Genomic DNA, 18289 nt, shown 5'->3' on the forward strand with positions numbered 1-18289 from the left:
TTACAACACGCATGGCTTACGGAGGAAGAATTCTGTTCCACTTCCCCATGGAGATAAGAGGAAATAAACAAGAATAAGAACTAGAAAGAAAATAGAAGAAAACCCAGAGGGGTGTGTATATATGTGCTTGTACATGTATGTGTAGTGTGACCTAAGTGTAAGTAGAAGTAGCAAGACGTACCTGAAATCTTGCATGTTCATGAGACAGAAAAAAGGACACCAGCAATCCTACCATCATGTAAAACAATTACAGGCTTTCGTTTTACACTCACTTGGCAGGACGGTAGTACCTCCCTGGGCGGTTGCTGTCTACCAACCTACTACCTATATATATATATATATATATATATATATATATATATATATAGTGTGTGTGTGTGTGATTATCCAAACTAGTACAACAAATTTCTTATTCGTTCGTGGTTCTCCGAACACCGGTCGCAGTTCTCCAGACACCGGTCGCAGTTCTCCAGACACCGGTCGCAACTCTCCAAACTCGTAAATGATTCTCCATGCAATCCACTATTACTTGATCTTTCACGATTAATCATGTTTTTTTCTCCCTCCGAATAACTGCTTTTGGCGTGGCTGTATCACGCTATAAATCACCATTACGTTTAATAAATTCACCCGGTGGCTAAAAGATACGTGGCGGAGTGTATTGCAACCTTCGGTAGTGCAATAAGAGCACGAGCACTGCAAAATAATGGGGCTTCATTTTTTACGAACCAAACTCTATATACCTATGAAGCACAGAATGAATCAGAAAATAAATAAATAAAAACATAAGCATGAAACACTTGCGAACAAATGACAGGAATGGTAGAAAAAATATCCAAATGTACAAATAAAAAATGTCTTAAATGTTCTAAATGCGAACACATGCACCAGCAGCACTGTAAAACAAGTGTTGTAAGAAATACTGTAAAACTTGGAAAATAAACACAACAAACGAAGAAATGTGTTTGATTTCTGGGTCACAAGAAAAGTACTATTAAGATAAATTCTGAAGACACAATAGTCATTCTGTCAGTCATGTAAGAGAAGCAAAACGAGTATATAATTTTATTCAACATATATTAATAAATGTTGTGTAGACTGTCTTTCCTATAAGAAACATGAAAATCTGACAATCCTAGCAAATGGAAAAGCTGGCAATCCTAGCAGATGGAATAACTAACAATCCTAACAGGTGGAAAAGCTGGCATTTCTACGAATTGAGAATAGTCATTTCTAGCAGGATACAGAAAAGTTATTCTTAGCAGAATATAGAAAAGCTGTCACTTCTAACAAGAGACAAAAGAGGTATCATTCTTCGCAAAATACAGGAAGGTTGTCAATTCTAGAAGAGGATTGGAAGTATAACATTCCAAGCAGGTGGATATATAACACACGACCATAAAATGCACTTAAATATAATAAATCATCTACCAGACTGTGATGGGAAGAAAAACAGTCTTCACTCACAGAGAAAAGTATATAAATGCGACACCAAACAACGAGCAACTTGGAATGCTCAAGAAGAGGCATGAACCGGCAACTGCGTATACCTGGTGTGTTAAGTATCGATTTTCCATTAATCCTTCATCAATTTAATTTCTTGGTCGCACCCGCTGAGCTCCGACGACACCCATGTCTCTTCCTCCTAATACTCCATTACTCCCCGACGTCGACCACCCTTGCTTCTCCTCTACTCCTCGACGACCGACACGCAAGTGTTTCGTTCACTCCTCAACGTCTACGACTATTATTTACTCCCACTCCTATTCTTGCCTCTAGCAAGACATTGATAGTGTGAATGATGGTGAAAGTGTTTCTTTTTCGAGTCACCCCTGCTTTGGTGGGAGACAGCCAGGATGTTAAAAAATATATATATATATATATATATATATATATATATATATATATATATATATATATATATATATATATAATCGCAGACAGGCGATCTCAACAAAGCAAAATAAGCCATGGGGGTACGGAAATCTTCAGCTCAAGATCTTTCACACAATTCCGTGCATCATCGGGAGCTATGCAGTGTTGCAACAGGTGGACTGAGGGAGGTTTTTCTGAGGCGGGACAGGCTGGCGATAACACGCTACCTTTCCTCTGAGGAAAACTAAACTCATTCTACTTGCCGCAGCTCTTGCAACATTGCATTGCTCCTAATTATGCACAGAATTGTGTGAAAGATCTTCAGCCGATGATTTCCATTACTCCGTGGCATGTTTCGCGCGCGCGCGCGCGCGCACACACACACACACACACACACACACACACACACACACACACACACACACACACACACACACACACACACACACACACACACACACACACACACATATGGAACAATTTGGTAGATATTTAAAGTTTATGGAATAGGTGGTAGGTTACTAAATGCTGTTATAAATTTTTATGAGGATAGTGAGGCTCTGCTTAGGGTATGTAGGAGAGAGACTATTTTGCATTAACAATAATGCATGATGTCACCGTGGGTGTTAAACATATTTATAGATGGGGTTGCAAAAGACGTGAATTCTAGTTGGGGTGGAAATTATCACAGGAGCTTATTGCAGACAATACTGTGCTTCTGGGAGATTCAGAAGAGAAGTTGGGATGGAGAAAAATCGGACGACATGAAGGGTGTATAAATCAGTTGTGTAGGGAAGGCGGGGTAGGAGTATCTCTAGGAAAGGTTGGAGGGACGGGAGTAAAGGAGGTTTTGTGTGCGAGGGGTTTGGACATCCAGCAGGCGTGTGTGAGCGTGTTAGTGAGCGGAGGCAAATTATTTTGGGAACTTCACGAGTTCTTGTGTGAGTAAGGTAACAATTTGTGGAGGGATACAAGGAAACCTGTTTGCCGGACTTGAGTTCTGGAGGTGGGAAGTACAGTGCCTGCGTTTGAAGAGAGGGGGGGAGGGGTTATTCGCAGTTTAGAAGGCGCCTGAACTCTGGCAAGACAGTGATGGAATGAATGATGGTGAAAATGTTTCTCTTGTTTTATTGTTTTTACAAGTTCCTTGATAATATGGAAAAAAATCACGATATCGTTTGGAATATTACTATTTTCCTTTGTATTTATATTGTTTCTAGTGTGTGTGTGTGTGTGTGTGTGTGTGTGTGTGTGCGTATTTGTCGTGCCGAATAGGAAAAAACTTTAGATTTCGGCTTAAATAGCAACGCTCTTCTTGCCGAATAAGGCAAACGATAATTTGTGTATGCAATAATTTCGCAAAAATTACTCTGAACCTAACGAAAAAAAATATATTTCATTGTGTTTGCTTATTATTAAATTATTGTAAACTTATCTAAAATATATTTAGTTGGATTAGGCTAAATTCAATTGCGTTTTTTATAATAAGGTTAGGTAAGTTTTCTAAGGTTCTTTTGGTACAAAATTATTAATTTTTACATTAACATTAATGAAAAAAAATTCTTTAAACGTATAAAAGGAAATTTTAGAAAGGGCTTAATTTTAAATGAGTTCTTGCTTTATCTATTCGTCACGACATATATATATATATATATATATATATATATATATATATATATATATATATATATATATATATATATATATATATATATATATATATTTACGTGGTGAAGTGCGGTCTCACAGTATTTTATCTTTAAATTATTTTTCGAAGGTTATACATGGCAGATGTTGCTCATCGGTTTAGTAATGGTTAACGTTTTTCCCAAGTGGTAGAGTGCAATCTACTCTTTGTTGTGGTGTCCAATACTTTATATTTTAGTGCATTTAATATTTCCTCAGTGAGTGTTGTTTTCTGCACTCAATCGACCAGATGATCGTTGTATTTGTATGATCCATTTGATCTTTAACCACAAGTTTGTCGGGAGTGTTTATCTGTTTAATTTATGCCATTTTTTCCTGTATTATTTTCTGTTTTTCTCTTATGCCTTTACGAGTTAGAACCAAGAAGGGTAAGGTTGTCAACACAGTGCAGAGTCAGAATGAAATATTTCGGAGTCCAGCCATTCACGACCTCTCAGGATATGTACACCTTCAGGTGTATGCCTCTCAGAGTATGTATGACGAGAGTTCGCTTCAATCCATATTATATCGATTAAAGTATTCTTGTGGTGAATGATTTACATGTAGACTTAATGATCCTAGTGTGTCGATAGAATTTAAGCGCAGTTAACCAACCAGCCAGTGAGTTCTGTAGCCACTGTTGCACAAGTGGTGTAGATACATTTGAATAAATATTGAAAGTTTTTTTTTCGGCCAGATGATGAACTTTTATTTATATTGTAACTGGAAGCGTAATTTAAAACAATCACTACCCGTCAATGGGGGACTCGAACACGAGACCCCGAAAATTTCATTCCAGTGCGTTAATCTGTGAGGAACCGCACATAAACATTTGGCGTAACCTGGTTTCTAATTCGAACATGTATTTTTCGCCGAATATATCTTCATTCATTTTTGTGCACTCTAAATATTCCAGGAAATGTATTATTTTTTAACAGCAATTAAGTTAGGTTTAGTTATGTTAACATATAATAACCTATATTTTCATATTAACCTACAATAATAAAAGCGGTTGCTGCGCTCTGGCAGCGTGCGACTTATTATAATGTCAGAGCGTGCATTTTCCATCGAATGTATAAACAAACTTGGAGGATGAGTTGTTTTTCTAGATGTCTATACTTTATATATTTTTGGCATGTACACCCTTTTATATTACCCTGTTGTTATAATTTTCATTCTATACTTGGAGTCCATTGTTACAGTCTTGATCACCTCCACCAGTGTTGGAATTTCGTCTATCTTTCTTCCCAGTTGAAGCTTTCTTGTGCAGCTAAACTAAATCACAATTTACTGTTATACCGTGTGCATTCACTTTTACTTTCCTCTTCTTGACTCTTGTTATCTTACTTATTTTTTGCTTATTGCACATATATCACTACCATTGTTACGTATGTTTTGCCCCTTTATGACCACCGTTGTGACTCCAGTGTGAGCTGAGTGGGGCTAGAGGACAATGTGTAGGCGACCTATGGCATTCATGCTCCAACCAAAGAAAAGGAGGATAAGTTGGATCAAGAGCCACTCACCACTTGTGGGGTATCGTTCTCAAGCATTTACCAGTTCATAGACACACCTCTATCTTCAATGAATTGTTTACAGTCATATCATTGCGATATCACGAGTCGTTCTCTATTTTCTTTCTGCTTATAGATAATTTTCTTGTCTTTCTGTAATAATATTTATTTAATAAATTCTCACTCTTTACCATATTATTTCAGAGTTCTTGTGTTTGTATTTTCCCCTCCCCTTTGTCTTATGATTCATTTTTATTACATCTCATTTCTCTCCCGCTTTACCCTCCCCATATCTTCATATCTTCTTTCCCCCTTTCTCCTGTTTACTTTCTTTTGTATGCTAACTCTGCACCCTTAGGTTCAACATCTTTTGTCCTGAGCTTTATATTTACCCTCTTCGTTACTGCCGCCCAGAGTTCCTTTTTTATCCAGTCCCTCTTTTCTGGGTCGTTGCACCACCTTCACCTGGCATATTCATGCTCACATGTCTCCCTATTCCTTCACCTGGTATAATCCTGCTGGCCTGTCTAATGAGCTCTTATCTTTCTTAATATACTTTATTTTTGCCTCTTATCTATCACCTGTGACAGTTATTTTTGCATTTTTTCGACTTGTGTTGTTTAGTTGTTGAATATTTACATAGAATCCTTTTCTCTCTCTTGTATCCGCCTTGTATTAGTTTTCTAATCTTTTTCTTACCATTATCATTTTTGTTTTCTCATTCTGCCTGTCCACTCCTTGATTAGTCTTCTTAATATCTCTATTCATGAAATAATCTATCCTACTTCAGTCTTTCTCGTTTTGCATTATTGTTATTATTATTATTTTTATATTATTATTATTTTCATTATTTTTCTAATAGGGGAGATGCTGAATTTGCATGGGGAATGACAGGCTCGATCCAAGGAAGGGGAGGATATGCCCATTCCATTGGATCTAGAGCCTCTTACTGGCATCTAGTCAGCCTCCCCTGACGGGGGTCTTGTTTTTTGTATGTTTCTTCTTATCTGTTATTTCAATTCTAAAACACTTCTGTTATTATATTGACAAAAAGCGGTCAACCCGTATGGATTATTCAGTGCTCCTGAATCACTCCTTCACTTTCTCTCAAGTTTTATTTCCCGTTTCTCGTTTTGTGTAGAGTATCTGTATTTTCACATTTTATTGCTTTCGCATATGTCCTCTGTTTTTCTTCTTTCACAGGCCCTCTCTTTATTTATTGTATTCTCTTATTGTTTCTGTTTCACCTTATTTTCCCTTCTCTTCCCCTCAGTTATTCTTTCACCTTACCTACTTTCCTGTTATAATTTGTGGAGCGCTAAACCCATTGGAATCATACAGCTTTGAATCCAAGGGGAGGTCAGGTCCAATTTTCTAGATCAAGAACCCTTCACCAGGATCAAGGAACCTCCCATGAAGGGGTACTTCCCTCCAGCCCCCATTCATTCACCTTCCCCCTCTCCTTTCCTCCAGCCCCCCTTCCGCTTCCCTTGTCAAGATTCTTTGCTGCAGCGTCGTCGTTATGAAAGCACACATTAGATAAGCAAACTTCCGCTAATTCAATTTTCTTTTGATACTGCCGTTTCTCCCTGCTTTTTTTCGCACCGAAATAAAATATTCGGGTGAGATTTAGTCGCTCGCATTTTATCTAGCATTTAATTATCCAGAATTATGCTGATATTACTTATGCGTGGTTGGAAATTTTATAAAGTATTCATGTAACATAACTGGAATGTTACATAAAAACTACTCGACAAATCAGTCACCCTGTGGAGATTCACAGCCTTGCCATCGATCGAGATTTGAACCTCCCTCGCCTGGTAGTTTGCCCGGCCGCCACCAGATGACGCCTACTGACAGTAAACAAACGCCATCTTCTCTAGTCTCATTTATTTCAGTGCCTTGCTTGTGTTTATTTAACGCTAATTTGTTAATCGAATAATAGTTTTCCAAAACACAGACGTTCATTTTTATTTGTGTGCGTCTTGATACCGCGTAGAATACTCTGAGCCCTTCAAAATCGTGGTGTACAGCGGAGCCAGCAGTGTCTGCGCCATACCTCTCTCGATTCTCGGAGAAGTATCTGCAGTTTCACGTAGATAACCATTACTTCCTTGCCAGATTTTGCTTGACTTTAGATTCGCGACTGATCTAGAGCACATCACAAACCTAGCGTTAGTATTGTATTTGATGAGTAACCGGCTGTCTTCTGCTGTTTGTGTGTATAACGTCATCGTCTTCCTTGTAGGGATGACCGAAGCTAGTGGCAGACCGCACCTACGGTCGAATTTGGCGCGCACCATGTACAACCGTATGGTGACGGACGAGCGCCTGCGCAATATGAACCTGTCTAAGGTAGGTAGAACTGTCATTCTTTACTTTTAATGTAGTGATTAGCTGTTAAACGTATAATATCGTTTTATAAATTGTCGTCATTTGTAGATGATTTATAATTTAGCATTCAACACCGTGGCATAGCATCTTCTGCAGGACTAGATTGTTTCGTTTTCTGCGAGGGACGAAAAACAGAAAAAAGTTGGTAATGCTCTGGTAAATGTGTAGGTGATGGTTTGAGTGACAGAGTTAACATGTAAATGATAGTGACGTTGATGAAACATCGACGGAACATTCCTTGTAAATGTTCTGTTATGCAGATACAGATCCCAGGGCTTGATATCGAAGTATGATGTGCCAATACTTCTTCAATTTGATCGGAGTTTTCCTTCTATTATCAACAATATAAACTAAGGCGTTCCGTTGTTAATAAATGAAAACAGTTGTATTGTGTTAATTTTTTAAAGATTTTTATTTTTTATTAAATATTTTCTTATTATTATAAAAATAGCTGGACATCTTTATATATATATATATATATATATATATATATATATATATATATATATATATATATATATATATATATATATTTAAATATTTAAATTTGTTTAGGCAAAGCCCATTTGCGTTATAAACAGTAGTTATACGTTAATAATAATGATCATTAGTATTATTGTTAGTCAGACATTAAGGCTGTAACTCAGTCTATTTCATTATCCCCGGCCAGAATTATAATGACTGTCCATTCCTGGTCTGGGTATGAGGGCGTCCAAACAACCCACATCTCTGTCTTGTGGAACAGGATGTCGGGGACGAGACATCAAATATTTATCTGCAAAGCGGTAACAATGCACGATTCTTATTTTAACCTCATCTAATTTAAGATATACTTACATTTGACAGGGATTTGCATAACAACTGTCAGTCGCCAAAAAAGTTTACATAAAAATATCCCAACTCTCTGGCTGAATGTTACCAATACCCTGGGGTGGAGGTGCACTTCCTTGGACAGTACAACTGGCTTGAGCCACACCTTACCCTACGCTAGTTAGTGGTGGTATCACTGACCTTCAATGACGTATTGGCCCTGTAAATTTATAAATTAGCCAGCATCAACTATTCCTCGCCTTGAATTAGTGTTAGCTTGTGTTAAATCGTGTGCCTGAGGAATGGGAGTGAGGGAGGGAGGTGCAACTTAGAACTAGTACCGTGGAGGGATCCATTGTAAATCATTTAGGTGAGGTGGTCGAATGTAACCGGACACTTAAAGGGTAACGTCTTGGAGACTGATCGTGTGTAGATGGACGCTTACCTCTGAATGTTATTGGTAAAGTGATAAATAATAATTAATGATGCAACTTGAATGATCAGATGCTAGTGTGTGACGTCTGAAATTGAATGATGAATGTACGCTTAGATGCAATGGTGCCAAGGTGGAGTGGCTGTAGGGAAAGAGGCAGGGGATTACTTATCTTTAAACCTAGGTTCCCTAGTAATAGGTTTATAAAACATTAATGTATACGTGGTGGCTTGGTGGCTGTTTTACTCAGTGAAATAAACTTATGCCATTCCTATAAATGTAGAGTATATAATGTGACTCCATTAGAGGCACCTCATGTGGGCAACACTACACCGATGCTGGCGGGATAGTCGCCTGATGTACGATAACCATCGACGCGTAGGAGTTTGGAGAGGTTGTCGTACAGTTTAAAATGTTCATATATTATTTTTTGTACCTCGGTATCTAGATTACCTTACAGTGACATTTGTATTTTTTTCTCAAATTCGACGTCAGGCAAACTGTACTTGATAGTTTGCTGGCTGTACTAAGGTATCAGTGCTATACTTGGTTGCGCGTGAGGGTGATTAATCCGAAGTCATCACTCAAACAAAGAACAAGTGGGTTAATACGATTAATAAACAGTGGAGTCGTTTGCCAGAAAGTTAAACAAAGAATAAACCTTATATTTTATTACACACTTGTTTATGAATTTCTGGAAAACACTGTGTGTTTGACTTTTTTTTGGGGTTGCCCTAGGTTCTCTACACACATGCTATGTATAACCACAAATAGGTGAGTACAAATAGGTGAGTACACACACACACACACACACACACACACACATCCTGTACAGCGAAGTGGTAGATGGAGGATCCATACATGGCTTTAAGAATAGGTATGATGGGTCTCACGCAGTCAGACGGTGAAACCAGTAAGGTCAGAGAGTATTAATGTTGGTAGAATTACCGACAATATGTTAGATAAAAGGACACAAGTGGAACTAATGTGACATTTTATTATGGCAACGTTTCGCTCTCCAGGAGCTTTGTCAAGCCGTTACAAACAATACATGGACACAGAGGGTATATATAGGCTTATAGTGACCTGCAGTAGTTGTAATGCTAGTGGTGGCGGTAGTAGTAATACATGTGATAGAAAAAGTCGACTTGTACATGTGTACTAGTCTTTTTCTACCACATGTATTATTATTATTATTACTGCTACCACTAGTATTGCAACTACTACACCTCACTCTAAGCCCAAATATACGCCCTCTGTGTCCATGTATTGTTTGTAACAGCTTGATAAAACTCCTGGAGAGCGAAACGTTCCTACAGTAAAATGTCACATTAGTTTCACTTGTCCTTTTACCTAACAAGGCCAGAGAGCCGGTCCCAGGAGCTGAGACTCGACCCCTGAAACAACAATTAGGTGAGTACGCAGGCAAGCAAGCGGTGAATCACCACGAGTTTAGCAAATTCAAGGTTACCAAAGCTTGGGAAGGAGAAGGAAGACTGGAAATGGAGCTCAAACTGAGTGGACAAAAGCCGAGTTATCTTTCAGAATGGAGAGTATAGTAGTAACCTGCATATCGCTAAGGGAGCGTATAAATTGAATAAATTATTCATTGGTTATCAGCAACCTCAACAAAGACCATGTATATATGTTTGCATCACTAGCATGGAGCCGAAACTAGAGTAAAGAGAAGAGGCTCCCAACAAGAGAAAATGAATGAAAAATGAGCTAATGAAAATGACGTTTGAGAGACTAAAGATACAAACTTTACGATAATAAAGGATAGACGACCCAGGGAAGGCATGATCACGACGTACAAGATGTTTAAGAGGAATCGAGAACGATTCCTGCTTATCTATTCAAAAAATATTTGTTCAGGCTTGGGGTGGTTAAAAAGTGGAATGATCTGGATGAGGATGTGATGGAGGAAGAATATAAAATTTTAAGCCCATCAATATGAATAGTCATGATTGGGACCACTATGTCAGGAATTACTGAATCATACGTCAAGAGTCTGGGTCAAGAGCTAAGAATCTAGCCTTGGCAACCACAACTGTAAAGTTCCCGGGTGTGGTCCCTATACAAAGTGAGACGTATGAGCAAGACGCATTACACCTGCTGTTCTGTATAAAACTGACGAAAGGTGCCTGGGAGTTAATTGACTCTTGTGGTGAGCCAGGTATCGTATATTTATGTAAAGCGCTTAAGCCATGTACGTCATTCACCGCAAATGGTGAAGATTCGATCCTCTCTCCGCTAAAAGCGAGACAATCTCTCAGCCAAGCACCTTTTACTGTTTAGTAAAGAAGCTGTCATGTTTAATGAGCCTTGCCTTGGGAAAATATTATGGAGACCACAAGTACTGCTCTGCTTCTGTAACTAAATGTTGAATCTATCATTTATACACACTCGCAAGGTAAAGACATCTGGGTGATAACGCATTACTCATCGCTAAAGCAATAAAATAAGTGAAAACAAAGTATGATAAAAAGCAAGATAATTGAAGAGGAATGGTGCCCTTACCAATCTAGTGAACATTGTACCTTAAAGGTTGTAGACATGCAGACATGAATGAACATTCACAGTAAATATTACATTTAGCCTTACTGGATCGACATGAAAATTTTAATAAAAACAGTGGAGGAGAAAGAATTATCACAAGAGATTCTTCATTAGTGTTTTGATATTGGTCAAGAACTCTTGATTCAGTGAATTAGATCTACCATCCCCATATGAATATGATAATGACATACAATCCCGATATGTTGACAAGTAAGACACGTGTGTAACAATTAGGTATCATTATTCTGAAAAGTTTCACATACACAATAGGCTTCTTCAGTCGAATACAAAGGAGACAGCAAAAGCAGTAGAAATGTAAAGACGATGTAATCAATCCATCAACATCAGCGACGTAGTCCTGAGGTGGTCGGTCCCTCAGCCTTGAGAACAGTTTTGCTTCATGGTCTGGAGAAGTATGACCCCCTACTTATTTGGCATTTTCCCCATGAATATCACAATAGAAAATCTGCAAGAGTAAATATCCACTTGATAAGCACGATAACGAGATCTTAAAGTTGTATATGTATATGTATGGTATACAATACCGCCATCCAGTGTTTTTTTTCAATACAAGGACCTAATGTGAAGACAATAGAAGTATATACAGAAAATGAGATAATTAGTTCTTCACCCAAGGCTGAGGGACTGATTACCTCATGTTTGTGACGGATTACCTCTGTGACTTGATAAAGCCCACTGTGTGGGCGAAGCGTAATCAATAAAGTATCGCATTATGCTGCATTTGTGTCTATTTTTCCTTAGTTTTGTCTTACATTGTAATATCTGCGTTAAAGGTAATTACATATAATCGTTTATTATATAACCCTGTCGTTTGCTACCGGAGGGATTTAATGAGTTTGTGCAAATAGTTTGTCATTATACACTCGAAGTTTCCACAGTTCAATATTTAGCAAAGTCATAAAAATAATGTGTAGTGAAGACAGCCTTGCTGGGCTACAGTTAGTGAAAACAACTAACGAAGGAACAAAAGTGTGTGTGTGTGTGTGTGTGTGTGTGTGTGTGTGTGTGTGTGTGTGTGTCTGTCTGTCTGTCTGTCTAAGTGTAAAGACGGGCAGTGGTACAAAGCTGCACTTTGTCAGACTAGGAGATATTGGTATGCACAAGGCATCATAGGTTGGACTCCCTCCTTTCTTGTCTTCATGTGTGGCATCCGGTGAACTTGTTTCAGCGGTTCTCCCTGAACACCTTATGTACAATGATGGACTTCGTGACCAAAAGTTCATTGAAGGAGGCAGGCTTTGGGATAATCTAACGGGCTCTGCAACCAGACTTGCTGCCCCCGACAGCTACAGTCAGTGGGATGGCCCATTAGTGAAGAATATAGCCTTAACAGTGCTTCAGAATGTTCGGAAAGGATAGAGTCCGCCTCCTAGCATTGAGAGCTCATGCGGGGGATTTCTTGTTGGCTCTCCCCCCAACCTCCCCCTTGGCACACATCTCGACCCGCAGACCATCGGCATGAGTGCTGCCCTTCGCCTTGCCGCCTAAATCCTCGCCGCCCCTGTCCTCGCTGAAAACGGGTGTATCTACAGCAGCTATGGTCTTGTTTGCTGCAGATCAGAGGGAAAGATTGGCATGAAAAAGTTAACCTTAAGAGGAGCTTGGCAACAACTGGATGCCTAGTAATAAGGGAGTCACTTCAACCATGCAGTTCTCATGGCAATCAAACCTCTACAGATAGAATTACTCTGCTGGCCTGGACAGGCAGGTGGTGTGGGACTTAGTTTTTAACCAATGTGAATGTAAATGTTATCTCCTAGACAAAAGGGAGGAGGAGGTAGGGGCAGCAGTCAGCTTCAGGAAGTCCCAGAAGTCTAGAAAATAAGGTGAACTTGCCGACTATATGTTTGTTCCCATAGGCTCAGACTCTTTGCCCATGGAAAAAGAGCTAGGCAAAAGACTCGTCAGGACAACTAGGGATCCCAGGGCATCTAGTTTTCTATTTTAGCTCTGAGGAGCAGGGTGAGATTTTTATAATGTAATTTTTAACAAATACTTCGCAATATGTACTTGTAATGTATCCCACAAGCCTCATGTATTATGTATGCCATCTTTAAACCATCCATATATGTTTTAAGCCTTGTATACTACATTACGTAATAAAACATACTTATTGGTAAAATGTAAGATTGGGTCTACCTGGAGGGTATTCCGGGGATCAACTCCCCCACGGCCCGGTACATGACCAGGCCTCCCGGTGGATCAGGGTCTGATCAGCGAGGCTGTTACTGCTGGCCGCACATAGTCCAACTGACGAACCATAACCCAGCTGATCCGGTACTGACTTAGGTATCCGTCCAGCTCCCTCTTGAAGGCAGCCAAGGGTATATATATATATATATATATATATATATATATATATATATATATATATATATATATATATATATATATATATATATATATATATATATATTATAGCAATAAAACCACGAAACAAGTGGTATTGAAACATTTACCAAACTGCGGCATTAGGGTTCGACCCCACGACAGATTGTCCTGCCTCAAGAGACAACACAACATACGTGTCATCCTATCCACTCCGCCATCGATCCTACAAACATGAGACTAGCGAACATAATGTCGTGACGAATAGGTAAAACTGGTCAATTAGCAAGAACTCGTTTAAAATTAAGTCCTTTCTAAAATTTTCTCTTATACGTTTAAAGATTTATTTTTTCATTTGTATTAATGTAAAAATTAATATTTTTGTACCAAAAGAAAACTTACCTAACCTTATTATAACAAGCGGAATTTAATTTAGCCTAATCCAACTACATATATTTTAGATAATGAAATATATTTTTTTCGTTAGGTTCAGAATGATTTTGCGAAATTATTGAATACACAGATTTTCGCTTGCCGTGTTCGGCAAGAAGAGCGTTGCTATTTAAGCCAAAATAGCAAGTGTTACCTATTCGGCACGACATATATTTTTATTATACACACTCGTTAATGCAAATTACATATTTACATTAACGAGTAGGAGTACAGATGTACCTATCAAAGTGGCCACTGATTGTATATGCACTTTATATAATAATAGTAATAAAATATAGGGAGGTACCACCGGTCGTCGTAAGTGGGGGTCTTCGTCCTCGGAAAAGAGAAAAACTTGTTTCCAGAGAAAAATCTGGAGGTTTCCTTCCCGAACTGTTTGAGTTTTTTCTTCCCTTATCACTCCTATTTATGTATATTAATATCTTTTAGCCTGGCCTGGCTGGCAAAGCTCCTTCACACGCTGAGGGTCCGGGTTCGATTCCCGGCAGGGGTGGAAGCATTTCGACGCGTTTCCTTACACTTGTTGTCCTGTTCACCTAGCAAGTAGGTACCTGGGTGTTAGTCGACTGGTGTGGATCGCATTTTGGGGGATAAGATTGAGGACCCTAATGGAAATAAAACAGACAATCCTTCGATGACGCACTGCTTTTCTTGGTTTATCCTGGGTGGCTAACCCTCAGAGGTTAAAAATCCGAACAGGATCTTATCTTTTAACATGTATGTTATCACAAAGCCTGTATTTCACACACTTCATCCAGAGCCTCAGAGGTTGGACGCCTGTGTTATACATTTGGATACACAAACAAACATCTAATGTCTTGCAAAACTGGATTTATTGCAAGAGAAAAAAAATTAAAAAAAAAAAAAAAAAAAAAAAAAAGGAAAATGGGGTTGAGTTGGAGGGCGAACTTGAGAGAGAAACTTTAATACGAGTGTCTCGGTCTCGTGACCATGAAGAGATATCTCATCTCCGCCTCGACTTGGGAGAAACCCCCCTGGTCTTATCTCCACACTTTACATACGTCCATCAATATTCACTCGCCCTGCCTAGGTGAGATACTTTATACAAACTTTTTTCCCTACCCTGCCTCTTTTCTCTTCCTCTTTTCCTTACCTCCGTATGTCGCTTTCCCCCCCCCCCCCTTCTTCCTTCCTTCACGATTTTCAGCATTATTTTTCTATATTTTCAGTCTCTAGCCTCGACCCTTTCTCATCTCTTCGTCTGTCCCTTTGTATTCTTTCGAAGTTTCATTTTTTTAAGTACTGTCCCACATTCCATATTAGGTTGTTATTGTTTTTTATCATACTTCTTTTCCTAGTCTTCATTCCACCGTTCATCAGTCACTCATTTTTAGCCTCTCCTTTCTATCTATTTTTTTCCAATATTCATTTGAGTTTTTTTTCTTTCGGTCAGTTCCCCCTGTATCTATTTTCTGCACTTCCATTAGCCAATGCACTATCATTTATTGTATACATTCCTTCCCTTCTCATCTCTTTCTATCCCCGCTTTTCTGTCATCTCTTTTCGCCATTTCATTTCTACTTAATAATTCTAAATTCACTCCATTTAAGAATCTGCATTGACAACTATCCTATTTGCTTTGAGAATTCACCATCGTATGCGTGAAGGGTCACACGTACAATAGAACGCGTACACTGTGTAGGTGTGAGCTCACACACAGGTCTTAATTGATTTAGGTTAAATTTGATTGCGGAGTCGCGGTCAGTGCGATGCGTCACATCCCTGCCCCACATATTTTTTTTTCAGTAGTGGTTGTTAGAGAGTAACCAACCAGGAAGGCACTACCGTTCAGTAATAATAGTGTAAAACGGAAACTTAATAAAGTTTTTTTTTCACTCTAGATTGTTAGTGTCTTTGCCTCTTAATCACGCAGGATGACAGGTAAATCTGGTAACTTCTAGCGCCTTTCAAATGAGTTCTTTCTAATTAACCAGTTTATATATGTTGTGCCGAATAGGTAAAACTGGTTAATTAGCGAGAACTCATCTAAAATTAAGTCCTTTCTAAAATTTTCTCTTACACGTTTATATATATGTATATATATATTTATTTTGGTTAATGTAAAAATTAATAATTTTGTACCAAAAGAACCTTAGAAAACTTGTCTAAAATTATTATAACAAGCAAAATTTAATAAGAAACAAACACAATTAAATATATATTTTTTCGTTAGGTTCAGAATGATATTTGCGAAATTATTGCATACACAAATTTTCGCTTGCCTTATTCAACAAGAAGAGCGTTGTCATTTAAACCAAAACTACATTTTTTTTACCTGTTCGGCACGACATTATGTATATAGCTCCTGTGTTTGATATATATATATATATATATATATATATATATATATATATATATATAGATATATATATATATATAATATATATAAATATACAATACATTATATGTATATGCAAATATATATATATATATATATATATATATATATATATATATAATATATATATAAATATATATATATATATATATATATATATATATATATATACAATATATATATATATATATATATATATATACAATATATATATATATATATATATATATATATATATATATATATATATATATATATATATATATATATATATATATATATATATATATATATATATATATATATATATATATATATATATATATATATATATATATATATAAATATATATATATATATATATATATATATATATATATATATATATATATATATATATATATATATATATAATATATATATAATTATATATATATATATATATAATATATATATATCCTGGCAGTGGAGGTGTGGAGGAGGTTTTGTTTACATCTGTGATCGGCCGGGGTCGTGGGTTGGGGAAGGAAGTGGCCGCCCACGACACGGTCATTGGATGGTGAACAGAAGAACACCTCGGTTAATAGTGTGAGCATGGTGATTAGTGTGCCAAATGGCGAGGGTTTTTTTCTAAATGGAACAATAAGTGTATAACAATTAGCAAAAGTTAGTCAGTGATGTGCGTCTTGAGCGAACACACAGGGCCACTCCCTCCCCCCTCCCCCATCCCAGATCCCCTCCCCTCATCCCAGCCTAGGCCCACTGACTTCCTGACCAAGGGTGTTGCCGTTTAGTGCCCCACCAATTACAAGTTCCGCCGCTCGCTACTCCCCCACCCTCATCCCCCATGCATCCATGCTGCCCTTCACCCGTCACCCCACAGCTGGCGCCCTCCCACCCCCACGATATCAGCAATGTCACAAGTAGTCGCGGGTTCCCAGGAATCTTCACGACAGAGCCAAAGCTGTCGTTCACGAGGCATCTGCCGGGTGTGCCACAGGGAATGTGCACTCAATCCCACATCTGGCAACATCCGTGCACACAATAGATGTCTAGGCTCCAGGAGAGCTCCAAATGAGAACAACCAACAGCCTCCCCCAGCAGACAGGGCTGACAGCTACCGTGACTTCACCTCTACAGAGGACCTCAAATCTGCAATCAAATTAACATCCACCAGGACTCTGACACACATCCCCAAAGCAGCTCGCCCTCAAGCTGCTAGCAAATTCACTGACCTTCTGAAGAAAGTCAACGATGCTCCTTCAAACAACAGATCCTGGCACAACTTGCTGCTTTTTGGCAATGCCTGTTTGGCTGTCCCACCAAGGAGGGACAAGTCACTAGCAACACATGTTATTAGGGCAATAAATGCATTCCCAAGGGATGACAACCTCGTCCGTCTCCCCCCTAGGGCGACAAACACCCGCCGGGCAAATGCCAACAACAGGACACCCGACACCTCAAAAATCAGAGCCCAAATTAGCAAAAAAATAGAAGAGGGTAATACTATTGGAGCTTTGAGACTTATAACCAGTGAGGATACCATCGCTCCCAAGGACGTCAGCACGGCGCAAGCTCTGAAGGACAAACATCCACCCAGGGCTCCCAGTACCAACATTGACCTCCCTGACATTGCAGCAGGCGAAGAACATCTAACCTTACAGGATGCTGATGTGTATAAAGCTGCTATGTCATTTCCACAGGGTTCAGCAGGAGGTTTCACCGGTTTAAGGCCTCAACACTTAAAACAAATACTCAATCCAGCACTTGGTGAGGTTTCAGAGAGGCTGCTGTCTGAACTCACCAAATTTTCCAACCTGTGCCTGGCTGGCGGTGTCCCAGAGGCCATCAGACCCT

General features: G+C 38.5%; 1 protein-coding gene across 1 annotated transcript in view; it reads left to right on the plus strand.

Annotated features, from left to right (window-relative positions):
* Positions 1–6901: 6901 nt before the first annotated feature.
* Positions 6902–18289, plus strand: part of LOC128684384 (protein-L-histidine N-pros-methyltransferase) — a 355068-nt gene continuing 343680 nt past the window's right edge. Inside the window, exons 1-2 of the mRNA XM_070098219.1 lie at positions 6902–7170; positions 7324–7430. Coding sequence (XP_069954320.1) covers positions 7326–7430 — 105 coding nt within the window. The 5' untranslated portion in view covers positions 6902–7170; positions 7324–7325. The remainder of the gene's footprint in view (positions 7171–7323; positions 7431–18289) is intronic.

Source organism: Cherax quadricarinatus, chromosome 4 (genome assembly GCF_038502225.1).
Source record: "Cherax quadricarinatus isolate ZL_2023a chromosome 4, ASM3850222v1, whole genome shotgun sequence".
In the NCBI taxonomy this organism is placed as follows: Eukaryota; Metazoa; Arthropoda; class Malacostraca; order Decapoda; family Parastacidae; genus Cherax; species Cherax quadricarinatus.